The 25,623-nt window shown below is 53.9% G+C and overlaps 9 protein-coding genes across 9 annotated transcripts; 6 read left to right on the plus strand and 3 right to left on the minus strand.

Annotated features, from left to right (window-relative positions):
- Window positions 1-413: 413 nt before the first annotated feature.
- On the minus strand, window positions 414-1,460 carry Z517_03770 (uncharacterized protein; the record flags this gene model as incomplete). The annotated part of the gene is made up of 1 exon (XM_013432874.1): window positions 414-1,460. The coding sequence occupies one exon, from the start codon at window positions 1,458-1,460 to the stop codon at window positions 414-416; it is 1,047 nt and encodes a 348-aa protein (XP_013288328.1).
- Window positions 1,461-3,203: 1,743 nt separating this feature from the next.
- On the plus strand, window positions 3,204-4,064 carry Z517_03771 (uncharacterized protein; the record flags this gene model as incomplete). The annotated part of the gene is made up of 1 exon (XM_013432875.1): window positions 3,204-4,064. The coding sequence occupies one exon, from the start codon at window positions 3,204-3,206 to the stop codon at window positions 4,062-4,064; it is 861 nt and encodes a 286-aa protein (XP_013288329.1).
- A 298-nt stretch (window positions 4,065-4,362) lies between these two features.
- Z517_03772 (uncharacterized protein) lies at window positions 4,363-6,002 on the plus strand (the record flags this gene model as incomplete). Its single annotated transcript, XM_013432876.1, has 4 exons — window positions 4,363-4,518; window positions 4,576-4,639; window positions 4,695-5,798; window positions 5,854-6,002. The coding sequence occupies 4 exons, from the start codon at window positions 4,363-4,365 to the stop codon at window positions 6,000-6,002; spliced, it is 1,473 nt and encodes a 490-aa protein (XP_013288330.1).
- A 913-nt stretch (window positions 6,003-6,915) lies between these two features.
- On the plus strand, window positions 6,916-9,147 carry Z517_03773 (uncharacterized protein; the record flags this gene model as incomplete). The annotated part of the gene is made up of 1 exon (XM_013432877.1): window positions 6,916-9,147. The coding sequence occupies one exon, from the start codon at window positions 6,916-6,918 to the stop codon at window positions 9,145-9,147; it is 2,232 nt and encodes a 743-aa protein (XP_013288331.1).
- A 580-nt stretch (window positions 9,148-9,727) lies between these two features.
- Window positions 9,728-12,280, plus strand: Z517_03774 (uncharacterized protein; the record flags this gene model as incomplete). The annotated part of the gene is made up of 6 exons (XM_013432878.1): window positions 9,728-10,017; window positions 10,087-10,841; window positions 10,908-11,037; window positions 11,095-11,253; window positions 11,337-11,465; window positions 11,791-12,280. 6 exons carry the CDS (start codon window positions 9,728-9,730, stop codon window positions 12,278-12,280), a joined length of 1,953 nt encoding a protein of 650 aa, XP_013288332.1.
- A 698-nt stretch (window positions 12,281-12,978) lies between these two features.
- Z517_03775 (uncharacterized protein) lies at window positions 12,979-14,544 on the plus strand (the record flags this gene model as incomplete). The annotated part of the gene is made up of 5 exons (XM_013432879.1): window positions 12,979-13,086; window positions 13,212-13,294; window positions 13,476-13,617; window positions 13,674-13,738; window positions 13,833-14,544. The coding sequence occupies 5 exons, from the start codon at window positions 12,979-12,981 to the stop codon at window positions 14,542-14,544; spliced, it is 1,110 nt and encodes a 369-aa protein (XP_013288333.1).
- A 1,102-nt stretch (window positions 14,545-15,646) lies between these two features.
- Window positions 15,647-17,805, minus strand: Z517_03776 (uncharacterized protein; the record flags this gene model as incomplete). The annotated part of the gene is made up of 5 exons (XM_013432880.1): window positions 15,647-15,724; window positions 15,814-16,027; window positions 16,144-16,389; window positions 16,454-17,370; window positions 17,437-17,805. 5 exons carry the CDS (start codon window positions 17,803-17,805, stop codon window positions 15,647-15,649), a joined length of 1,824 nt encoding a protein of 607 aa, XP_013288334.1.
- A 1,213-nt stretch (window positions 17,806-19,018) lies between these two features.
- On the plus strand, window positions 19,019-21,286 carry Z517_03777 (uncharacterized protein; the record flags this gene model as incomplete). Its single annotated transcript, XM_013432881.1, has 1 exon — window positions 19,019-21,286. One exon carries the CDS (start codon window positions 19,019-19,021, stop codon window positions 21,284-21,286), a length of 2,268 nt encoding a protein of 755 aa, XP_013288335.1.
- Window positions 21,287-22,181: 895 nt separating this feature from the next.
- On the minus strand, window positions 22,182-25,164 carry Z517_03778 (uncharacterized protein; the record flags this gene model as incomplete). The annotated part of the gene is made up of 3 exons (XM_013432882.1): window positions 22,182-23,386; window positions 23,437-24,874; window positions 24,937-25,164. 3 exons carry the CDS (start codon window positions 25,162-25,164, stop codon window positions 22,182-22,184), a joined length of 2,871 nt encoding a protein of 956 aa, XP_013288336.1.
- Between the last annotated feature and the right edge of the window lie 459 nt (window positions 25,165-25,623).

Raw genomic sequence — 25,623 nt, forward strand, 5'->3', positions numbered from 1 at the left:
TGCGCCATATCAACCCAGCCAATAAGAACCACAATTTCTTTGCCCAGTATATACTATACACCTCCCTGACAACAACGACGCACATGGATGATATACCTTTCTCGTTCAAAACAGGGACGTCTAGGTAGTGCTGATCACTGCTCACAGGCATGCATTCAGACTGCGAGGGGTAAAGAACCTTGAAATCTTTCTCGAAGGTTAATGTAGGCCTCCATGGAGCATCATGTTTTCAAGAGTGTTGAGTCGATTCTGGGTTATATAGTTATATATACATCTGATACGATCATAGGTGGGACGTAGGTGGAACAAGATAAGCCCCACCCGCACTTGTACTACCTATTCGTATACCAGTTGATGCTAGAGCTGTGACCACCCACGATCCTCGATCCTCGATTCGCGACCAAAGTCATCGGTCATGCGGCGGCCGATACCTCTGGGACAGCACCGGCCACAGCGCCGCCGTGGTTGTCAGCCTGTAGTTTCTTCTTCTTCTCCGCCTCGAACGGATCCAGTGGCACATTAACCTTCCAGTCGTTGGCAGGATCGTTCTCGCCAAAGGCGTAGGGCCCGTCGTCATATGTATTCGTGCGGCGCATGTCCCGCTTATACTTGAACTTGTACTGGGAGTCGTCGAGCGCACGGTGCCAGACGGCCGTGTTGTCCCACATGACCAAGTCGCCGTTTTGCTCCCACTTGACCTTGAAGACGTTGTCCGGCTGCGTGCCGTGGGTGATCAGTTCCTGCACCAGCTTCTGCGTCTCGGCGATGGTGTATCCGTCGAAGCGGTAGGCGTAGCTCGTCACATACAGATTCATGCGTCCGCTATCTTCGTGCGGATAGACGGCTTTCCAGCGCGAGACGGACCAGTCGTACGGATCGACGTCGCGGTACAGCTCAGGGGCGGCCAACCGCCGGTTGTGGATCAGAGAGCAGTCGGCCACTAGGTGGTCGATTTTTTCCTTCATCGCTGGGCTCAGCGTCTCGTAGGCAGTGCGTGAGTCGGCAAACTCGGTCTCGCCGCCACAGCCCGGCGGAGGAATTTCGACGGCGCGCAGGAACGAGTACTTGTCGCGATGAGGGTGGTATTGCATGTCGGCGTGCCAGAGCTCGTTGCCCTTGGACATCAGCGCCGCTACTCGGTTGGTCGTCTGCACGACCTCGCCCTTCTCGTCCAGGTTCGAGATGTCAAAGAGAGCCGGGAGGTGTGGGAACCGCCCGCGTCCGCGCCCGTGGACCAGCGGCATCGAGTCGAGGTTGCCGAAGCGTCGAGAGAATGCGACGTGCGCTTCGTTGTCCAGATTTGCCTTGCGGAACACCAACACCCCGTACTTTGCAATACCTTTCTTGAGCTGCTCGATCGTCTCGTTGGGAATCGGCTTGCTCCAGTCCATGCCATGCACCTCGGCCACGAACCTCGGGTGCAGGGGCTCGAAGTGAAGTTGCTGCGCGGATGCAGACATCTTTGCTGAGTTGAAGTTGAACGTACCACAGGGTCTGGGTGGGAGATTGTTTGGTACCAAAGCAGGTAGGTCGGCGACAGGTGTTTGGCCAGCTCTTAGTCTTATGTATCACACCCGGAGGTGAATGTAACATCTCTCCTCAGCACTCACGACTCACGGCTCTCGCGGCTCCCACAGCCACCATCCCAAGACATGCGACTGTGGACGTGGTGCGACGTCCTCTCCCATCGCCTGACCCCAGGTCAAGAAGGGTCCTGCTTGGGAACAAACCGGTGGAGTCATGGGCATCGAGGGAGGTATTCAGTTTCGTATGACCTTGTATAAATTCCGACGCACATGATCTACACTGTCTGTTCGGTGGCTTTGCTTGAATGGCCTGACACGAGGACTTTCTGCCAGAACCAAAAACTCTCAGTCCGTAAAGTGCATACCAGCTGGAGCAGTGGAGCTCCAGATGGCCTGGACTTGATCAAGCGCTTTGTTTGCTGTGGCAATGCGCCTTGTGTTATTGAAGAATTTAATAAAAATTGTCCTGGCCAGCGTTGTGATAGTTATAAATTCCGGACCTGGGGCATTTATTCCGCCTGGTCGCCCGCAATACCTCCGCATAGACCAATCAGGGTTTTTTCAGCTTGAAACGGACTTGCAGCCAGCCATGTCCCTGTCCTTGCTCCCTAGACGTTCTAGTCCCCGTGAGCCATGTCTGTCTCAGAAACTTCGCAGCCTTGTCTCAAGAGCTTGGATGGCTGGTGCCAGTCCCTGGATTTAGTGTGGGACAGGCGGCCCTATTCAAGCAGCGAGATGTCGGCAACGTATGGAAAACCGCCGCCAAAAGACGGAGTAAGTGATGGAATTTTAAGACCATCTCCCTCGTCCCATACCTCGGAAGTGATTCCTTCAAAGCTTAGCCGGACATGAATGGAAGACGTTGCCGAGTTCAGTCTGCAGACCTGGACAACGGAGCCGCGACGCCTTAAGAGAGAGAGAGAGAGAGAGAGAGAGGACGCTACGTTTGTGCATAGTCTAGATACGGAAGCTTACGAGAGAAAACGGACACCGAAGATCGAGCTGATCTCGTTGGAGAATTGACCGAGACGAGATAGAGACTGGGTCCCCACAGAAAGGATACCTTGAATACCACATCTCAAGCATGTGACTGTCATGCCGGCCGCGTCAGGAATGTGGATGGTCATGGAGGACGTGGAGTCTCATGTGTGGACAATGTCATTCACTTAACTGCCCTGAGAGGCAGCAAGACCCCCATAGGCCATATCAGGCCGATTCCATCAATCCATCAAATTTGGGCGGCAGCCATATTCCTTCATCGGTGAAGTCGTCAATATAATCTTTTTCCAAATATGGCCAGCTGCATTGGCTGGGAGCCCCAGATAACAACCATGTACCGAGGACGCTGAGCTCGACGCTTCTACGGCGGAAATATCTCGAGGATTTCCCCTTCCCCGTAGTAGGATCAGCTGAGTCTAGAGTCGACGGATGACAACCATTTCTCAACGGCCCCATATGGGGAATCCTACTCGACCATATAATTGGCAATTGTCCTGGGATCTTGCAACAAGTGGACGACAAGCCAGTCAGCCTTTGTTTATATTCTCGGTCTACTTTCACGCCCTGGAGCCGAGTTGGAATTGTATCACAATACACTGCAGAGACCAGTTCAGGACTATTTATTGATGGTTCGGAACTGACCACCGAAGGGAGTGAAGTCGAGACGGCAGCTCAAGAATGTATTCCGCTACTAGCTCAGGCCAGACAACCGGCAGTGGCGTCAGCGACGGCAATGAGACTCCCCAGACATTATCTGGTCTCATCCAGAAGAAGAAAGTCCTGGCGGGCTGCGGCCTTGCCAGCGGCAACGTCTGGTGCAGCCAGATCATTGCGCGATCCGGGTTCGACTGGGTGTTGATCGACATGGAACACGCCCCTATTTGCCCGGAAAAGGCGACCGCCATCACTCAAGCAGTGGTGGCCGCTTCAGCTGGTCAATGTATCCCGATCATTCGCACTCCTTCACACGGGGTGGAATGGGTGAAATGGGCCCTGGATTGTGGTGCCGCGGGCATCATCGTACCCATGATCAACAACGGTGCAGAGGCTGAACGCGTGGTCCAGCACGCACTCTACCCTCCGCACGGCCAGCGCAGCTTTGGCCCATTCCTGGCCCCATTTGCCGACACTGACCGCACCTCCGACGTGGCCAAATACCTTACAAAGCGGGTTCCACAGCTGGCTATCATCCTCATGATCGAGTCGGCTGAAGGTGTCCGGCATGCAGAGGAAATCCTGAGTGTTAAAGGGGTGACGGGATGCTTCATCGGCTCCTTCGATCTTCGACAGTCCCTGGGGCTTCAAGGGGGAGACGGGGAGGAACCAGTCTTCGTTGAAGCCCTGGAAAAGGTGCTGAGCATTGGGCGGCGGCTCAATTTAGCCGTCGGCACCGTTGCCATGAGCGAGGCCGCCGCAAAACGCAAGACGGAAATGGGCTTTAGTTTTCTTCTTTCGGGAACAGACATGTTTTTCCTGGCTGCTGGTGCGGAGAGGAACTTGGGTCAATGTGTCCGTGGAGTTCGGTCAGCCGAGGTATAGACTTGGACAAATTAATCGTGCTACCCTAGTCTTGACCGTCGGCCTGTTAAAACTGTCCAGTCAGCGTCTTTGCATTTGACTGGTTACCGGCGGTGTCTAACGGAGAATGTCCTCCAAGAAATGTCCCGCGGAACGAATAGTGCTGTGTGGTTCCCCTTTCTATATATCCTCGGGCCCACAACTCCGCAAATGCTCAATTCCCTACAACTTCGACCACCTTCGGACCTACAGCGAGTGTCTGAATCCCTTCACAGACAGACAGACAGACAGAACACTCGCTAGATGAGTTGATGATATAATGTCTCCCACGGCACTTTTAGGCGCAGACGAGGTAGCCCAACACAACACGCGCGAGTCGTGCTGGGTGGTTATTGAAGGTTGTGTCTACGATGTGACCGAGTTTCTTGACCGCCATCCGGGAGGTGCGGGTATTATTCTTCGGTATGGTGGCAAAGTACGTATATGACCGTTGCTTTACGGGTTTTGAGTTGTTGCCCTGACGACTTTCCAGGATGCAACCCAGGAATATAATCCGATTCATCCCCCCGGAACAATTGAGAAAGAGCTACCACAGCGTGAGCCATCTATTCAAGGACGGAGACAAGACGGCGTAGATTGACACTACAACAGATAAACACTTGGGAAGAATAGACCCGTCGACGATTCAAGTTACCACAGCCTCCTCTACCAATGCACCTGACAAAGTTGATGTGATCCCCATCGAATCATGTATCAATCTCAACGATATCGAGATTGCCGCTAAGCGGGTTCTGCCCCGACGCGCGTGGGCATACTTTTCGTCCGCGGCAGAGGACCTCCATTCTCTGCGTTACAACCTCGACGACTGGAGCCGGGTACTGTTCCGCCCGAGGATTCTGAAGGACGTGAAACGGGTCAACATGCAGCGTACTATCCTTGGATTTGAGAGCAACCTTCCATTCTTTATCGCGCCGGCCGCCATGGCCCGGCTCGGTCACCCCGATGGCGAGCTCTGTCTTGTCCGAGGCAGTGCACGCTACAACATTCCCTACTGCTCGAGTAATGCTTCTTCGGTGTCGCACGAGGAGCTTTCACAGTGCTTACGGCAGGAACAGCAGGAACGGCAGGGCGGATGTCTGTTTTTCCAGCTCTACGCCAGAAGGACCAAGGAAGACACCATCGAACAGCTCCGGCGAGCGAAAACCCTGGGGTTCAAAGCCTTGGTCATCACGGTCGACACGCCGGTCGTGGGCATCCGCGAAGACGACGATAGGAACCGGATGAGGGAAGCCGCCGAGAACAACGAGCCATACGTCCCAATGTGGGGGCCTCCCCCAACAGAGCAAAGCGAGGATTATGTGTTCCGGGGCGCTCACTCGTCCTCGTTGAACTGGGACGATTTACAGTGGATCAAGGAGGAATGGGCCAACACGGGCCCGATATCCATCAAAGGCATTTTGACGGCCGAGGACGCAAAGATTGCATGCGACATGGGTCTCGAGAGTATCTACCTCAGCAATCATGGCGGGCGGCAGTTGGAGTCGTCGCCGTCGGCGTTGAGGACTTTGCTCGAAATCAGACAGGTATACCCCGAGGTACTGTCGAAATGCGAAGTACTTCTGGACGGCGGTGTCAGGCGCTCCAGGGACATACTCAAAGCTCTCTGCCTAGGAGCAAGAGCAGTAGGCCTCGGTCGACCCTTCTTGTATGGTCTGAGTGCTTACGGGACCGAGGGGGTATACAAGGTCATTCAGAGTCAGACACTCCCCTCTAAATGTGGTTGTATCTCTGCTAACTCCCGTTGATACAGTGTTGAGCGAGGAATTGGAAACTTCGATGAGGCTTCTAGGGGTTACTTCACTTGATCAGCTCTCTTCACGGTTTGTCAACACGCGCGACTTGGACACATCGATTGCACTTGACGTGGCAGACTTCAACCTCGCTCGCGCCAAATTGTGAAGGAGAAAGCATCAAGCGTCGAGTGCTGGACGCGAGTGCAAAGGCGTTAACAGGGTACACGCCAATAAATTGTTACACCAGGATTGACTGTTTGAGAGGCATCGTTATGTAGACTGGTTTTTTTTGTGCGGCCTCGAGTGGCCCTAGACTACAACTGACTGACTGTAAATATTCAATCGGCATATACTGACTCCAGGACGGACTTGTTTCCTGGTGCTCAGGCGAGGCACAAACAAAGTGGGCAGGACGATAAGCCAATGACGGACCATGGATTGGACCCTCGGCTATTTTGTGAGACCATCATTGGGCATATGATAATGTTCTAACCATATTTGGAATGGTAGCCGCACGTGATTTCACGCTCGCACATCAAACTGGATACCAAGTTGATTGAATTCCCACGAGGTCGGCGCTCGACGACGAGCCTCTGTGGCCACATCCTCTGGAGATCGGTGTAACCTGAATTAACCCCCAACCGACTCGCCGAGTTGAATTCAATGCCAAGAAGGGCTGGAAGTGGATGACTTCCCATCATGATCGATCCATGCCCCAGATGGGGTCAAGGGCCCCAGATCCAACACGCTATCCCGCACGAGTGGCGCAGGCAGCGGCTCGAAGGCGGCCATCGACCTCCGCCAATTCCCAGCACAGGACTTGCACTCCAGAAACCCTCTGAATGCAAGCAATACCTTACCTTCCACCATGCTCACACCCTATTCGACAGCTACAGGTTCATCGTCTGTTGTGACAGCGGTGACATTCCCAGATCGCGGGGACGGCTGATTGTATACATTATTCGTCTGGAATGATCAGGATGACTTGTCCGAGTGAACCATCAACCAAGGCTCGAGACAAATATGCAGCACAGGCATGTGCAGCGTGCCAACGGCGCAAGAGGAAGTGCTCTGGAGAGATGCCGTGTCAGAACTGTCGGCTGTCCGCCACTGAGTGTGCCTATTCTGGAATCCGTCTGCCACGAGGTCGTCGGCCAGCAAAGGCGGCGCAAAGGGCCGCCGCTTCGAGCCGGCGTGGTAAAGATGACTCGCGGGCCAATGTCAATATCTCGGCTTCGATGAGCCTCCCCTCGCCTGTCGACAGTGACATCGAAGTGCGACTTCAAAGCCAGGCGCTCGAGCAACGCTGTAAATTCCTTGAACACCAGCTCACGAGTCTTACGAGGCAAGTGGGAGGGACTGACAAGACGACCGACTCAGCGTGCTCCAACGACAATTCCCACTACCTGTTCTCCTACGAGCGGTCAGCAAAACCTTCTCGCGTCATGCACGACGCACCGTGCCCCGACACTTTTGCACGTTCTGAACCCAAGCGCACCCTTTCATTTCTGGGCCAGTTTGAGGCCCTGGAAGATGCTCTCGAGTCGGACTACAGTGCCCGACACGACAGGTTCATCTCGATGGAATCGCCAGCTCCCAACGCAGCACCCGCTCGCACCATCACGACCACGATGAGTCCTCCTCAGCATGGCCCCGAAAGAAGCGAAGGAGACGAAATCATGGCACAGATGAGACTCGACGGGGTGGATCAGATGAGCCAGTGTCTTGATACCTACTTCACGAGCGTCCATTCAAGCTATCCATGCGTCAACGAGACCCATATGCGGTCGATGTTTGCCGCATTCCTGGCCAACGACTCCAATTACGCATCCCGAGAGCTTGCCATGGAAGAGTTTGCAGCCCTCCTCAATCTCATCATGGCAGTGGCGCAGGTGGCCTCTGACACGTCTTCTGGGAACGACGATTCCGTCCCGGGGTACCAACAAGTTTGTCGTGCAGAAAGACTACTGAATCTTGCCGCGTGGCAGGACAAACCCAGCCTCACCACAATACAGGCCATGCTTGTCAAGAGTTTGTACCATTTGTACACCTTGAAACTCAACGCCGCGTACGCCACGATAGGAGCCGCCGTGCGCTTATGCTTCTCGATGGGACTGCACCGAGACGAAGGCTGGGGAGAAGACTCGTTGGGCTTCTACGGAAGAACATATCGTCAACGCACTTTCTGGTGTCTATATTGTCTAAATTCGGAAATCGCTCACGCACTGGCTGTACCCGACTTGTTCCCTCTGTCGAGTTGTGACGTGGGCCTACCAGCGTGCGTGGACGACAGGATGCTCTATCCAGGCTGTTCGTCGCTGTACGAACTTCCTAGGACGTCACCCGTCCCGTATCTGCTTGAGTGTGTCGAACGGACAAAGTCGTGCTCCGAGATGTGGGACGAACTGTACTCCCATGTCAGCGCCAGTAAGCCAATTTCTTCGAACCTGGTTGCACGGCTGGACAACAAGATCTTGCAGCTATCGCAGCAAGCACCAGGCCATCTTCGATGGTCCGCGTCATCGCGATGGGGGTCTGGCTGCGGCTCTGATGAACTTCATGCCTTCGTGCAGGACCAGAGCCTGCGTCTCTATCTCCTCGCCCGCAGTTCGCGGCTTCGCATTCGTCGGCAAGAGTTGCTGAGTCTCAACCACAGGAGCCAGACGGGGACGGAGGTGGTCCAGATTGCGGCCGAGATCATCACTGCGGTCGAGCTCGGGTGGTCATCAACAAGCCAGTGGAAGCGTACCGAGCGATACACCTATGTGGTACACCTCGCCGAAGCGCTCCTCGGGTTGATTTGCGTCACTTCGGCCCAAGACACGAGCGACGCCTCTGGTCCACCCGCACATGGTTTGTCAATCGTGGACTTGTTTGAACGGACACTTCGGACTCTCGATGACATTTCCACCGGGTTCTATACCGGAAGACAGATTCTCCATCTGCTAGATGGACCTGTCCGCATCGCTCGAGGTCGACAGGCCGTCCTTCGCCAGGAGGCTTTGTCCAGTGTAATCCCGACGCCGACTTTGCAAGCATCGGGACCAGGACCAAGATCTGCTGCCCCAGACAATCCCACTTTCCGAGAGGTCAGCATGGCTTTAAATCCGTCCTCCTCAGACCGCAATCAGGGCCTGGCTTCAAGTCACCACAATGACTATCTCGCCGCCGACTGTGGCGTTGGCGACGCTGAGGGCATGGTTCCCGGCTTCGCGAATCTCGGGCTGCCAAACTGGAACCCTGTCGGCTTTGGTGATGATTTGCATCATGGCTGGCAGACTTATTCCTCCATTCCCATGACCTTGACATAGCGATGAGGGGAATTGAGTGTATTCAACGTTGTAGGTTCTTGTACATGTATTAGGGTGCTCGATCTCAGGAGCTAACCAGTCGATCGATTATTCCGCATTCCTATACGAGTCAAAGTATGCATTTGCTGTGAATATGGTGATATGACAGTTGGGACACATGCATGACGCACTTTAAGGATGAGGTGTAGTGGGCGCCAGAAAGGCCACGGGGCGCCCAGAAGTTGGGCCCGGGTTCTTCCCACTTGTTAATTGTAGGCACCTTCTACCTGCCTCGCTGTGCACTGGGGGCGCCTATGGCGAGAAGTCAGTGGGCATACCGTAGCCGTTGTTACTAGTTAAGGTCAACATATCGTCCATGACCCCCGCGTCCCGCTTCCCTCTTCGCTCTCTCCCAACCCCGTCCCTGTAACAATCCCTACAATTAAGTCGGTATCTTTCCCCAAGGGTCCATCTTCCGCCTCTCGACCATTTCTTTACTCGTCATGCAGGCAATGTGTGTCTAGCGTCCAGCACCGCCGTCCCTTCGCTCAATATTCAAGTTTCGGTGCCGCCTCAAACCAGACATCCCAGAGTTACCAGCATGGAAAGACAAGCGAAACCCGCACGGCGACGCAAGCGAGGCCATTCAACATCATCGCCCTCGCCTTCGCCCTCACCCTCGGCATCGCCCTCCGGTGGATCGGTTGCTCTGGCATGCCTGAGATGCAGATCGAAAAAGAAAAAGGTCGGGATCTGTCTGGAGAACGAAATCATCTTCGCCCGGGGGTGTTTGCTGATCTCTGTGCAGTGTGACGGCAATGCACCGACTTGTCGAACGTGCAGGAAGCTCCGTGTCCCGTGTGTGTGGCCGCAGGGAGACCAACGAAAATTGTAAGAAATCTGCAATTCGCAGCTGGCCGACGGGAGTAGAGTGACTGACTGGCCATCTAATACACGAAGCCCTTCGTCCAAAAGCCACATCAAGGAACTCTATGACCGTATCGAAGCTCTCCAGAATGCGCTTGCAGCGGCGCAATCGCTAGTTGCTGCTTCACGGACAGAGACCTCCGACAGTCAAGCGCTGACTGCTCCAACACCCACTGACGCTGTCTCGACGAACACGAAGCCTCCTCCAGAAGCAGAAAGCAGCGGCGCCACCGAGGACAGTCTCATTTCTCGTCTGTGCGGCCGACAGTGGAAACTCAACAGCGACAGAGGAGGACAGTACCGCTTTTTTGGACCTACATCTAGTCTACACCTGACCGAGAGCGTGTCTTCGTCCTTGGTGGATAATTCCTACAGTGCGCCCTTTGGCGGTGATGATCCTAGGCTTCAAGAACTGGTCGACCGGGAGACCCAGGACTACCTTCTCAATCTTTACTGGAAGTATCAAGACAACGTCTTACGCGTCTTCCACAAAGGAGCATTCTTGCACGACCTGGAGAGGAGGCAGACCCGATACGTGAGCAAGGCCCTTCTCACCTGCATCTTTGCCAGCGCCGCTCGCATTTCCGACCGTCCGGCTATTCGAGCTCTGGCGCTGTCCACGCACGACGACAGTATGGACGAGAAGCAACCACCTCTCCTTGCCCTCGCTACACAATATCTCGATGAAGAGTTGATGCATCCTCAACTCACGACCATACAGTCACTCTTACTCCTGTCCACGAGCTACTGTGCCCTCAGTTTGGACACTAAAGGATGGTTGATAACAGGTATGCACCAAGTCGGGATATCGTCCGGCATCAGCCGCAGACGTTGCTGACTTCTGCCGTCCGCAGGTAACGCGTGTAGGCTAGCGATCGACCTAGGACTACACTTTGGCACAAACAAGTTGAGTTCCCCGTCCTTGACGGATCTGGATATCGAAGCTCGCCAGAACACCTTCTGGGCGTGCATCGTCTTTGATCGGTAATTCCCACCCCTCGATGCCTCATCAGCCCTATGGCAATCTAATTAATCTGTCAGACTCTGGTCGGTATATCTTGGTCGGCCTTGTTGTTTTCCATTGAAGGACTTGGGTGTCCGCGACCCTGCATACTCTCGAATGGAGCGATCGTGGGAGACGGACATGGCTTACGCGTGGGCTACTCTTTTGGAGATCCTGGGCCACATTAGCGATACAATGTAAGTCATGTTTTGGTGCGAACTCGGGGCCTCGTCCAGAAAGGCCCAAGAAGCAAGACCCATCGCTCACTGACTGGCTTCAGAAACGGGGAACGATGTACGCTAGAAACGCTCTCGGAACTCGACGAGTGGCTTCGATTCTGGTCCACCCATCTCCAGCCGTCGATTCACTATCATCGCGAGACGCAACAACCTGCAATCACCGTCCTTCAGTAAGTACATGATATTTTCTCGCTTCGTCTCTTGGTGGACTTTATTTTCACATTGACTTGGATCCATTACTCACCTCCGTATGTCTTGTCGTCGACCATAGCATGAAATACTGTGCAGTTGTGATTCTGCTGCATCGCCACATGGCTGAATTCCCCGCGGGCTCGAAACAAGGCCATTTCCGGGCATCATGCATCCACCACGCGATCGAGATGACACAAATCCTCCAAGACTACCGCCGAACGCACGGTGACGCGAGGACTCTGAGTGGGATTGCGATTTTCAGCATTGCCACTGCGGCGACAACCTTCATTGCGGAAATCGCAGAACGACGATCCTCACGGCAGAGGCGTGGCATCAGCTGAACTGTCTCAAGACCTGTGTCAAGACGCTGGAAGAGCTCCAAATCTCCTACCCGGTCGCGCGCAAGGTCCGGCAGACCATTCAGCTGATCATGAGGTTGTGTCGGATAGGGACCAGCTGTCTGTTCCCTGGTCACGCAACACCGACGGAAGATTCCTGGCAAGGTCCAAGCGGGGCCCGGCGTGGTTGGGATGTTAACATTAACGTCAATTTCAACGTCAACGTCAACGTCAACGACAATGGGTCCATAGGAACCGCTCTAGTCGGGGCGACAGAATCCCAAAGCGGCCCTCCCCTGATGGCCGCCGACGACGACGAACAAGCGCAGGTCTTTTCTTCGGGCGACAATGGCGAGTTCGCCGCAAGCTACAGCCCTTTTGCGTATGACGAGTACCTTCCGGCGTCGGCTCAGTTTGACATTTTGTACGGCTTCGGAGCGTCATTGTTCTCATAAGCGATGTTATTCGGTTCCAGGCGATCATCCTTTGTGAGGAGGTGAGGGCGAGGCAGTGCCTGGGCTGGCCTCCAAGCCTCTTCGACGTTCACAGGACGTATTGTGTAGCAAAGCCGTGTCCTGGAAATCACAGGCATACCCGGGCTCAGGAACCCCCCCAAGCTCTGACGATTTGACGACCAGAGGCAGCCAGAGCGGGTGTCGTGATCCACAAGCATGCATGCGTGATCTTCTGACACCAAACATCATAGCGGGGTCGAGGTTGTCAGTGCTGGGACGCGAACCAGGCGAGCTTGGGGAGGCGAATGAGCGAGCAGCTCTTGGAAACGCACTACGATGGGCCCGCTCGTGGAAGCGGAACATTTCAGCAGGGGAAAGTGAGTATGCGTAGGTATGTGGCCGTGGCAAAAGTGGATACTTTGGCTCAGTAGCAATAATATGGAACATGGTCTAGCCAGAAACGGATTGTATATATATACCTCATTTATATAACTAATTACATATAATACCGAGTATATGAATGAATGAACAAACAACGCTTCCTCCATTTTCTTGGAAACTCATGCTCGTAGAAAGTCTTCTTTAGACTGATCTATTGTTCCTTTCTCCCTGCTCGTTTTACCTGTCCTCCCGCCCCGCCACCGAGAACTCCTTTGCCTATTTTTATCTTTTTCCCTTGCACGTCTATCTGTCTCGAGATGCCTACCTTCGACCCTGACTCGGATCACTTTCCCAATCTCGCCGATCTGGAGCAAATCCCCGGAGCGCCCAAGCACGCGGCGTGGTTCTGGGGCGAGAATGACGAGGTTTGTCGCTGTCGCTCGTTAATACTTGTGCTTTGTGGCTCCCTGAATCAAGAAGACCCGGGTTGCGATTGAGAACCGAGATTGAGACTGAGACATGTACTGTGGCATTCTCGCTCTGCGTACAGTTGGGCCGATTGAACCTGCTCACGGCGCGGCGGGTCGCGGATGCTGCCAGATTGATTCGCACGGGCGAGAGGGTCGCTTTGAAGTAGGTGTTCTCTAATCGTTACATGCAGTGCCGTGTCTTTTTCTCCATTGAAATGCTGTCCGAGGCTGCATTTTGTGGTCTGTGGCCTAGGTACATGTTGCATGTGTACAACAGAGATATCTCCCTCCCTCCCCCTCTTCTCTGTTTGTATGTGTATACTCACGGCATTCCTCTCCTCCAGCTTCCCCCTCGACTATCCAGACCCCCCCTTCTTCGGCCGCGAAACCTTCAAACACCGCCTGAAGCAGCTGAACGAGTCCTCCTACGACGACCTGTACGATTTCAACTCGCAGAGCGGATCGCAATGGGATGGGTATCGGCATGTGAGAGATCCTGTTGCGTATATGTTGCTGTTTAGATTCTGGTTTCTGACTCTCAGAGCATCCGCACAAAACTTGACAGGTCGGCTTCTCGCATAATGGATCTTGGGTTTGGTATAACAATGTATGTATCGGGCACTCTGATGGCTTGTCCTGGTCGAATTGACGACGACGACGACGACGACGACGAGCACTACCAGTGCTGACACATGGCCCAGACCACTCGCGAGCAAATTGTCAATTCACCGAGAATCGGACTCCAAGCATGGGGAAAACAGGGCATCGGTACGTATGACAGCACATGGTCTCTTTCTCGTGCGTCAGATCGACGGATCCATCATGAAACTGACTCCTGGGGCCTTTCTTTTCCTAGCTGGCCGCGCCGTCCTTCTCGACATCTACTCCTTCACGAAAGAATCGTACGATCCGCTCTCCGCCAGGAGAATCACGCTGGCGGAGCTGCGCGCGTGCGCCGAAGCCGAGGGCGTCGAGTTCAAGTACGGCGACATCCTGCTCGTGCGTACGGGCTGGTCCGCGGGATACAACCAGCTCGACGCGGCGGGGCGGCAGGCGTACCGGACCAAAGGGTTCCACGAGCTGGCCTTTGCCGGGGTGGGCTGCGGGGAGGAGGTGGTCGAGTTCCTGCACGACAACTACTTCAGCGCCGTGGCGAGCGACTCGCCCACGTTCGAGTCCTGGCCGCCCTCTCTCGAGCCGGGTCAGGAGATCCTGCATTCCTTCCTCCTGCCGCTCTGGGGCGTGCCCATCGGCGAGATGTGGGACCTCGACGGCCTGGCCGAGCTGTGCAAAAAGACGCGTCGGTGGGAGTTTTTCCTCACCAGTTGTCCGGCAAATGTCAAGGGTGAAAAAATCCCTGTCCCTGTCTTTCTTTCACCAGAGCTTTCTTTGCTGATCCTCTATCAAATATAGGTGGGGTGGGTAGCCATCCTAACGCTATTGCCTTGTTCTGATTTGCCGTTGGGAGGGAACACTGGATACTAGACAATAGACACTACCCCTTCTTCTTCTTCTTCTTCTTCTTCTTCTTCTTCTTCTTCTTCTTCTTCTTCTTCTTCTTCTTCTTCTTCTTCTTCTTCTTCTTTTTCTTTTTCTTTTTCTGGTGGTTAGCCAGGCACGCAGCCACCCAGCCGCGTAGGTACAGGCGCAGGTGAACAAGCACAAGTAAACTCCAACTCGAAATAAAAAAGGGGGCCAAATCAGACCAGGCCAGACTATACCAGAAACACGAGGGGGCCAAAAGAGATCTAGATCAACCCAGATCAACCCAGAACACGTGCATGGACATGTACCATGGTATGGCACCGCAGTGGGACAGGTGCTCCGAACCAAGTAGACACGGTAGAGAGAAGACTCGTGAATAGTGAGGAGTGAGGAGTGAGTAGTGTAGTGGGGGATGCCAAAAATTCCGCAAAATAAATTCCGCCAGGCGCATCTCAGTGAGCGGACATTGTTGTCCTGCGGGGGATATTCGCGTTGGGCAGAGTGGCGGGATGTGGGATGGCGGAATGGGCGGGATTGGCGGGACTTGTGGAATCGAGGTACATATCGAGATGTGTAGGTCGGGATATGAACACACACACACACACACACACACACACACACACACACACATACATACGGTCTATGAGATGCGTTATTGAGGTGGTACCACGGGTTGGGTGCTGTACAGGCACACAGGCAACACTGTTGTACACGGTCTCTGCTGTATCTAGGTAGTTACGGTCGGAATCGGATTTATTGCATCGACGTCGAGTGATTGGTATCAATCTAGGTACAGACAGAAGGACGGTGTCATTGCCTATTCCTCGTAGAGAGAGGAAATCTACACTGGCCGACACGCTCAACAGCCACGGTAAACCGTCTGGTGGTAGCTAAGCCACTCTTTCATCCCTTCATTCCCTTCTTCCTTCGCCAAATGTTGTGCATGGCCAGAGGCTTTGTATGCTCCCCTTACTACTCCCCCCCCCCCCCTTTTTTTTTTCATGTTGGCCCCTTTTTACATTTTATGCAATCACTTGATATAGTACGCGAGATCTCCCCCGTCGATTTCCAATTGAGTAAACCCATTGCCACAAAAGCCCCAGCGGTTCTGCAACCCAAGGACGATCATGGTTAGCATCATGTGGAACACATGGGGGCGAATCCCTACACGAGTGAAGGGAATGGAGAGATAGATACCTTTTTGTTCTGATAGGTTATGTCAAAGTCCTCGGCGCGGATGTTTTCGATCAGATCCTTGAAATGCAGGATCGAGCCGGGATACAGGGCAAAGATGCGGCCCAGGTCGTTCTTGTACCAGCTCTTGCACCCGCTGGTCCAGACGGTGCGCTTGAGGACCTCGTCGCCGTAGATGTTCCATTCGTCCTGGACGTCTTGCTTGACGTTGAACGATCTGTTTTGTGCGGGTATTCAGTAAAGTTTTTTTTTCTTTTGCGGCGATGAAATCCCACTTGTACAGTCCATCGAGCGAGGAGAGAAGACGACAACCGCAGCAGACAAAATACTCACTTGATGCCCTCCTGCGCAACCTTGTTGACCCATTTCAGTATGTATTCGGCCTCCCAATCAATGGCCGAAGATAAACTGCCGTGCCCGACGGGACCGCACGGCCCGTTGTAGATAAAGTAGTTTGGTTGACCGCTGACACAGAGGGAGAGATAGCCTTGAGCGTCGACTTCCCATTCCTTGGCCAACGATCGGCCATCGCGACCTTCTTGAACCCACCTCGGTTTGAACGAGACATCGAACCCGGTCCTTGAAAAACACCACGAGTTAGCCGAGACGATTCATTTCTTCCATTGGACAAGTCGTGACGTACGCGCAAATGATGGCATCAAGTTCCAGCTGCTTCCCGTCCTGCATGGTGATGCCCGTTTCGGTGACCGTGTCAATATTCCCCACGACCAGATCGACCTTGGGAGAACAGATCGCTTCGAGATACCCGTTTCCGGGGGTCAGACGACGGCATCCAAGACTCCATTTGGGGATCAGGAGCTCCGCAAGTTCGGGCCGATCACCTATACGCGACTCCATCAGGGCTTTTGTGCGTCGTTGAGCCTCCTGGTTGGCCGCGGAGCCCTCGATCAGCGCTTCGTAGAAGTGGTTGAACGCGTGTGCCAGATCGTGTCTGTATTTGGTGTGCTTCTGAGGGTCCTTGCGGAACGCCTCCTTCTGTTCTTCCGTGTACCGAGGATTGGTCCCGGGGGCACCCGACAACTCTTCCACAAACGGGGCGGAGATCCAAGTGGGCGAGCGCACAATGTTGTAGAGGTGAGAAGCCACATTGGCCAGCTCGGGGACGATCTGGATGGCCGAGGAGCCGTTCCCAATGACTGCCACACGCTTCCCATCGAACACGGGCTTCTTGGCCCACTCGGCATAGTCGGCCGAATGCAGGAGATCGCCCTTGAAGGACGAGAGGCCTTTGATGTCCGGCCATGACCAGGCATTGAGGACTCCAGATCCGTTGATCAGGATCTGACAAGTGTCATGGATCGTCTTGTCCCCTTGCTGGACCGTCACATGCCAGAGCCCCTCGTCCTCGTTCCAGATGGCCGAAGTCACCTTCGAGTTGTAGACCACGTCCCGATCGAGATTGTGTTCCTTGGTGATTTTCCGGAGATAGTCCTCGATGTCGCCTCCCGTGGCGTAGAATGCCGGCCACTCGGTGTTGGGGACATCCAAGAGCGTGTAGATATGGGCCGGAACGTCGCACAGCACACCGGGGTACCGATTCTGTGGGATGTCGTCAATACTCCCCGAGGCCAATCAAACAAGAGAGGGAGGAGCTGTTCGACTTACTTCAAACCAAGTTCCTCCCACATCACTGTTCTTCTCGTAGAGAGTATGCTCGATCCGGTCATCGAGCTTGTACTTGTGTTGAATCTTGTGGGCCAAGGTCAAGCCGCTGAAACCACACCCGATACTGATCACTTTGACTTTCTTCTGCGGTTTCCAGAGCACGTGGTCTTCCATGACCACCCATTTGGGATTGTGCTCGACTTGTTGTGCCAACGGCTTCTCAAGGGGCAGGGGCACAGATTTGACCCCATTCAAGTCTGGCTGGGTACTAACGCCATTTGTTGTACTCACACCGTTGCTATGGGCGTGCTGGCCTTGGTCGCCGGAAGTATCTGCCTCAAGCGGGGCTTGTCCGGGCGTGATGGCCATTGCGAGCGGCGAGAAGCGTGCGACAAAGATAACCGATAAACGACAAAGTCCTGCACACGCGTGTGATTGAGCTCAATGAAAAGGGACGAAGAACGACCGAATCGCTGGCAATAATCCACCGTCACTGCTCGCTTAAGCCCGACCATTGCACACAGCCGCGTATATATACTGGTGTACCGAGTACAGCGTCTCCTTTCTGGCGGAGATCAATCGCCGAATCCGGGGCCGCGTTGCCGGACGTCTTGCCACATTTATCCCCATTGACCATGCATCATACCACCAGTGGAATAAGCTCATATGTGTGATTCACCCTAGTGCGACATACTCTTTTCCATAGGTTGCTGCTTTATCGCGGTCGTCCTCCTCTGAGGTGGTGAAGAGTATCCGTTCCTCTTCATCCGGCGGCTTCATAAGTGATAACTTCCGGTGGGAGGGTTAGCATCACAATCATCGCCAATGCATGGCCGACGCAAGAGTAGAAGATCCTCCACAAAGATACCAGAAGTTCAGCGACCTCGAATCAAGTTGTTCAAACCTTTGTCACGTGTTTGATCAAAGATGGAATAGGGTTTCTTTGACCACAAGGCTGAATCAAGTCTTGGTGGCCAACCAACAAAAAGAAAACATTTCCGCCTTTGTCAGCAGGAGAAACAACGACCTCAATCTTCTCGCCACGTGCAATCACGCCGCAGCCCGCTGAAGGAGGCTCAGACAGCCGGGGTCTCGTATCCCTGGGTGAACGGCTGTAGGAGCATCTCTACTCGGTACAGGCAGAGAGAGGCACTCGGAGAGACGGCGAGTCGTTGTCTTTCAGCACCTCGTAGTTGCTCACAGATGGACCCTCCCCCACTCCCCCACCCCGTACTCAGAACCTCGTAGGCAGCCACGACAGCCCAGAACCAATAATGCGGAAACATACGTGCCAAAGTTGAAACACGCTTTCACGCGTTGGGGCTAGACAGCCTCGTCTTGGCGCGCACCCGCTACAGCCGGTTGGACGGACTAGACCGCTTTAGGAAACATGTTGGTCCGCTGCCTCTTTCGGCCACCCGTTTGTTTATGTATATGCAACCGCCTTTCCGACCACGAGCTGTAAAAAATCCTCCTGCTTCTACAAAAAGTCGTATTCTCTTTCTCCCAACAATTGCATTTGGATGAGTCTGTTGCTGTTGCTATTTTCATCATCCTCGTATGATCTCACCTACGCAGCCTCATGGCCGACAACAACTCGACAGGGACAGCTCAAGTCCGCAGATCCAAGAGATCGAGCGACGCCATCTCCCCCATCAAACCGACACAGGCAATAACGCCCTCCAGAAAGAGACCTCAGAAGAGAGCCCGGTTCTCTGAACCACTCCCCGCTCATGGAACAACCGGTCTGACTCCCGCCGTGGGCAAGGCCTCCCTGAAAACCCCCAAGCTCAGAAGAGTGTCCACCCCGGCCATCACCCGGTACAGGGACCACGACGAGATCCAATTCACCCCATTCCGCGAAGTGCTCGACGCCAGAACCACCAGACGGATTCGGCGACATGGCCTGAGCGACGAGATGAATCGGTACCACGCGGAGCACAAGTCCAAGGACGACCTGCAGCGCCGACTCGAGCAGAAGAACAAGGAACTCCAAGCTCTCAAGGACGCGTTGGAAGCTTCGAAGCTCCGTGAGGTCTCTCTCCTGCAATGTGACCCGGTCGGGAGCCAGCAGCGAATCACCGAGTTGGAAGCCGAAGTGGCAGAATTGACCCAGAGGTCCAACGACGACGATTTTGGACCCGGCGGCACCAGCTCACCGCGTTTCAGCGATGGAGACGAGGGCTTCCATATCCATGAGGATGACTCCGCCGGCAACGAAAACCACACCACCGATGTAGAGGATGACGCCGCTGTAGGACTGGAGCTCGAGTCTGCGCGACAGGAAAAGCAAGCTCTCTTCCGATCGAGCCAGGGCTCTTTCACGAGCACCATACACTTTGCGGACTCACCTGCTCGTTCTTTCAGCGCATCACAGACGAACCCTCACCGCCCTGAGATTCCCACTCAAGAAATATCCAAGGAACTCCACGCCGCCATCAATCGAGCCGAGGAAGCCGAACTGGCGCTGCAAACCTTGACCACCGAAATCAAGTCCCTCGGGTTTCCCTGCGACAGCGACGATGCCAATGAATGTATCGCCGGCATCAAGACACACTTCCGCAACATGCGGTTCGAGCTCGAACGGGCCGTTCCCGGGGAAACGGTCATGTCCTTGAATTATGTTCGCCTCATGCCCGAAATGCTGTCAAAACTCAAAGCCATTGCCAGGCAAGTGCGTGACCGTGAGACCGAGCTGAAGTCGATGCGAGAACAGCAGCGGTCTTTGCGGGGCAATTTCGACCATGCACTGGTTGCGGCGGAAAAAGCAAACAATAGAATCAAAGAACTAGAGGACGCCATCGACAAGAACGCCGAGGAGATGCTCGAGCAGCGCATGCGAGCCCAGGCGCTCGAGCGCGAGGCTGCGGAGCACGAAGCCAACAAACAAAGACTCATTGCAGCCATGGAGAAATTGCGGCGAGAAGTCAAACGCCAGGAGGACTTGTTCGAGCTGGTCGAAGCGGAACAAGCTTCCCGACTACAGGACGTGAGAGCCGCGACGACGGCGGAATTCGCCCAGCAACTCTCCGATCTGGACGCCAAAGTCGCAGCCGAGACGCGCGGGCGGAGGGCGGCCGAAGAATCTGCCGTCGAGCGACTGAAAAAGATCAACGAACTCGAATCGGCCCTGTCCGCGGCTCGCCAGTACTCGGAAGACACCAAGGAGCAGCTGGAGAACCTCAAGAGCCAGCTCAGCGTGTCGGATCGCGAGCACCAAGCCGAAGTCGAGGCGCTGAATGCCCGGGTGCAGAAACTGAAGAACATCAACACCCAACTCGAAGCGAACTGGAAAGACGAAAGCGCCATGAACGAAGAGATCCTCCGACGCAATCATCAAGACCAGCTCCGCACCCACATGCAATTTGAGAAAGACATTAAGAAATACATCCGGGGTGCCAAGGTGCGGCACGCGAACTGGGAATTGGAGAGCGACGACATGCGCAGTGACGAGATACCCGGCGGCGAAGGACCCATGACGCCGGCCAGCGTGGTGCGATTCTCCGAATTCTCACAGGTCGACGACACGGATAGCGACCACGCAGACGATCACGTCCAGGGCAGCGTCGAATTGTCCCGGGGCAAAAAGCACCGTCGCCACCACCGCTCGTCGTCGATTCTGCTGCCTTCAGCCTCGGCTTCGGCATTCCCTGCAGCTGGCATCCTCAAGAAGCGAGGCAGGAGACGGTATGACAGTGGAATCGGCATGGACTCTCTCAGCGAGGCCGAAGACGACGATGTCGCAGATGATGTCGACGCAAATATGCAGCAAAACGGTGTCATGACCCCAGATTTGAGCTCCGAGGGCGAGGAGATCGACTTTGATACTCATCTTGACATGAGGGTGTAAAGCCTTTTCTTTCCATTTGGGCTTTGGAGATTGGTATGCGAATGTTTTTCTTGGTGATGGATATGCTGGACATGGGGACAACAGCAAACAAAGCAGCGGAACATGGTGTTTGAGTCGAGCTGCCACTCTTCAGCTGCATGTGAGGATGGAGCAAATGACACCTTTTGACATCCTGAGCGCAATTAATATCTCTTGGAAAGAAACGGGGGAGAAGCATCAAACTTGATTGAATTGGATTCGATGTGGTTGGATTTGTCCTGATTCTGGTTTATGGGATGATATACCTAATGTACCACCTCCTCAGACGGGGTCTTTCCTTTTATTTTTGGGGTACCATTACACGGAATGGACGATGTGAGAGAGAAATGCAGAGGTGGTTTGACCTCTTAGCCAAAAGAAGGGCAAGGCAAATAAATCCCCTCAGACCTTATATTGATAGGCAAGGACACAGTCCCACAAAGACGTTCCACAATGGAGACAGAATATCTGGTCCTTGTACAGAGGAGATCAAGCAGCTTATATATAGTAGCTGTTAGTAGCGGGAACGGGATAGAGGAATTGGTGGCGTTCGCTCGATATGTAGTCGTTACTATCATATGTCTGCATTGTCCAGGTTCCTCCCTCAGTGCCGTGTCCATCATATCAAGAAATTCTCGTCCGTTCTGCCCTATGACTGGAACCTGAAAGGAGGGAACATCCATAATATAGCGTCCCCCCTTGCCGCCACAACATAGTAATCCGAATGTCATCCAGGGCTTGCTTCCGTAGCTGATGCACAAAATCTCTTGGTTCTCGTTACATTGAACTGACCATCCCGGACAAACTCCCAGTATACGCTGACAAAGTCCCAGTCCCTTCATACAACACGTGGCTGTCTCGTTATTAATAATTTCGATTAGGAGAAGTCATCCATAGCCTTGTCAACAAGCTGGACGCCGTGCGCCTGGCCGCTTGCTGCAGGATGGGTTGTGCCTGCATCCTCGTTCATGTCACCACTACCAACCCCCGAGTTGCCAAGTCGCCTGCTCAGGCTCCCTGAAACTGCCGATCTCGACACACCGACTGGCTTGCGGTCACCTGTCACTGCGACTCTCTTGAGTGATCCCGGCCGTGATCCAGCATTTGAGCTTGTAGGTGCAGGAACCGGGGAGGTGTCGGATTCCTGATCATGATCATCATCGTCTAGTGGTGGCGGAATGTGCGGGCCCGGCCCTCCTCCGCTGAATGTGCCAGGTAGATTCAGGCTCGCGCTTGTGATCGAATCTGGAGAAGAAAGCATATGCTCGTGGCTGAGGCTTTGGCCGTTGGTGGTGACTGTACTTGAAACCAGACCCTCAAGGTTTCGTGCCGTTGGCGGAGTAGCTGCGTTCCTCTCTACTGCATTCTGATTCCGTGTCTGAATTGGCGAGGACTCGTTGCTTCCAGGGACTTCGAGACTGCCTCGTTTCGTAGCAGATGGCAAGCCCACACTGCTTACGCTTCGTCCATGACTCCCATCGGGTCTGGGGCTCGCCACGACGGGGAACCGACCCACGCTCCCATCCGTGCTCTTATCTCGCCTGTGTCGGTTCGTGGGCGCGGGCGACTTTTCTCGTTGCCTTTGCCCTCTCTGTTCCGTGATAGCCCGTGCGCGAGCCTCCATATTTGCTCGTCGAGAGCTTTCATCTGTAGTGCTGACGGCACGTTGACGGTGGGATAGACTGTTTGATCCTGACAGCGTGGACGACTGCCGCTTGAGCTCACCGAAGATGGCTTCTTTATGGTCGAACAGGTCACGGATTAGACGATACGCATGCCGCTCTTCCAGGGTCAAGGAGTTCTCGGTCCGTGGGCGTAATATACATGGAGCTAGGACAGTGGCAAGTGCCGAAACATAGGCTTCGTCCGCTGAGGTCAGGTCAATCAAACGTGTGAAATGTGTGGTTATGGCGTCGAGAGTGGCAATATTATTGAGGCGAAGCTGGCCAAGGGTAGATTGCAAGACCTTGATTCTCGGCAAAGCGTCAACTGACTCGGTGGAGATGGGATTTGGGATTGCGTCGGATGTCGTTGCGTAGATCGTCTTGATGATTTCGTACACTTGAGAAGAGACAAGCGAATCTGCCGAGAGTCAGTGGTCATTCTTTTACTAAATGTTAGGATAGACTGACCTGGTAACTCAAGAAGGTACAACTTCAGCAAACTCGCAATGATGGGCATCTCATATTTCTCAAGAACCTCCCGAGGCACTGGAGCACCATTATTGACCTGGTTTCGTAGGTGATGAGTCGCTGCCAATGGGACATCCACCAGCCAGATATTCCGCCTGGCTTCGTCTCCCTCTAGGTCAGGGTAATGGTTATCGAGGAATGTTAGTATAGAAGTGACAATGATGGGCACTCGTTTTCGATCCGCTCTCGCTCTTGCCTCCAGGTCAACACCAAAAGTCTGATCATCCACGCTTCCGTAATAGTTTTCGTAAGGTGTGACTTTGGGGATGAATGCACCTGTCCTGTAGTTCTCGAGCAGATATCGCAAGTCTCCCAGTGGCTGGATGGTTTCCTGGTACAGCATCATATGATCAACCTGGCTCTGGAAAGATGGGATACTGTTGCTGATAGCACCCGAAAAGTCCAGGATCACAGACTTGATGGCCTTCAGACGATCTGTTTCGCATCGCTCGAGGAATTTGAGATGGTCCATCATCGATTCTTCAAGGTTGCATCTCAGCAGGTCAAGTCTCCGAACGGCTGCCTTGTATTTCTCGTCTGCCTCGTGGGCCTCACGCTTCAGCCGCTCCGCCGGCGTCTCGTTGGGGAATGGGTTGTTCAAAGGGTTCCAGCTCTGCAGGGTCTCGGTGATGTTACCGACTGTTGGCGACTCCAAGATTCCATCTGCCGACGCACCGGTAGTCGATCTGCTCAATGGCTTTCTCTTCTCTGGTACACCGGTGAGCTGGAACGCCCGCGGCTTCCACTGATACTTCATTCGTGAACTATTGGCAAATGTATTGCCCATGTTTCCTATCAGGCGCAAGAATCCGCGATCAATCAAATCTTGTCCAATCTTCTCTGCGTACCCGACACTCGACGCGTTCATGTGTTTCTGGATGTAATCGGTAATATCCGTACCAGCGGACACATTTTGATATACACCCAATATCGGAACCTTGTGTTCACCCAGGGGAATCTTCTCGAGCATGTCGGTAAGAAGCACTTTCAGCTTTTCAGGCGGATATGTGACGTCTCCGATCTCGACAGGTAACTCGTCGATTTCATCCTCTGGAAGGACAATCTTTGGCGGTGGGGGGCTTTGTGGCTTGGGACTCTCCTTCGCTGGCCCAGCAAATGCCATCTTATTCTCCTCCTCGAGATCTTCGACCAATCTGCATTTGTTGAAGTACTGGCTTCTTAGCTTCTTGACCACTTCTGCTTGCTTGTCATGCGCCTTGATCTTAGCCTGCAGGTCGTCCTGCGAATTCTGTATCCGTGCAGCGTGCGAATCACACCATCTCGAGAAGGGGTTGACCACGAGTTCGCGGATATTGTCAGCGATTTTTCGATGGTTTTTGGAGGCTTCGACCATCTCGCCTCGGACGCCTTCGTAAGCCTACACAGGAGAAAGCGTTAGCAATGATGTTGGATGGATCCAAGCTCGAAGTTGACTCGTACCTTTCTCGTACTTGCGCCATCATCTCTTGCAAACCCGCCAGTCATTCGATCAATGGTCGGTGCGATATCTCCAAGACGGTCGCTGTACATTTCTTCCGCATCTGCCCTCATGCTCGCAATTGTGAGCACCTGTTGGTTCTCCACCACGCCCTGCTGAAGCTTCTGAAAGAGCACCCCCAGACCTCCTGCATAGTCCGTGGACCAGAACGAATCTGTGAAGCCGGGCATCTTTGGCCTTCCGGCGGGAGGATTCTCGGATCCCATCTATGATGATAGACGATCAAGCAAATCCAATCAATTGCTTGCACAGGAAGAGGCGTCGCTGTATGCTAATAAAATCGCACGAAAACCGACTCTCGAAAGCGCAGGTGACAGTTCCGCTGGATGCAGGTGCGGAGATCTGCCAGATTGGTAGGAATGTGCGGTTACGCGGTTCGTACAACGTGACAGCGAGCGCGCTTTAGAACCCACGCTCCTAGTCACTTTCGCAAGAGTGGAATAGAGAAAGAAAGGGAAGATAGATAGATCCAAGTACAGCTCTGGGACATGGCCAGCGTGTTGTTTGAGCAACTACAAATAAATTCAGTGCAGTTAGGCTGAATCTGAAACGGAAATTGAAGATGCAGTCTGGCCCCAGGAATAGCACCCGCCTTACTTTTGAAACATCGTTGAGCAGGGAAGAGTGCC

This window comes from Fonsecaea pedrosoi (genome assembly GCF_000835455.1).
Source record: "Fonsecaea pedrosoi CBS 271.37 unplaced genomic scaffold supercont1.2, whole genome shotgun sequence".
NCBI classification, from domain to species: domain Eukaryota; kingdom Fungi; phylum Ascomycota; class Eurotiomycetes; order Chaetothyriales; family Herpotrichiellaceae; genus Fonsecaea; species Fonsecaea pedrosoi.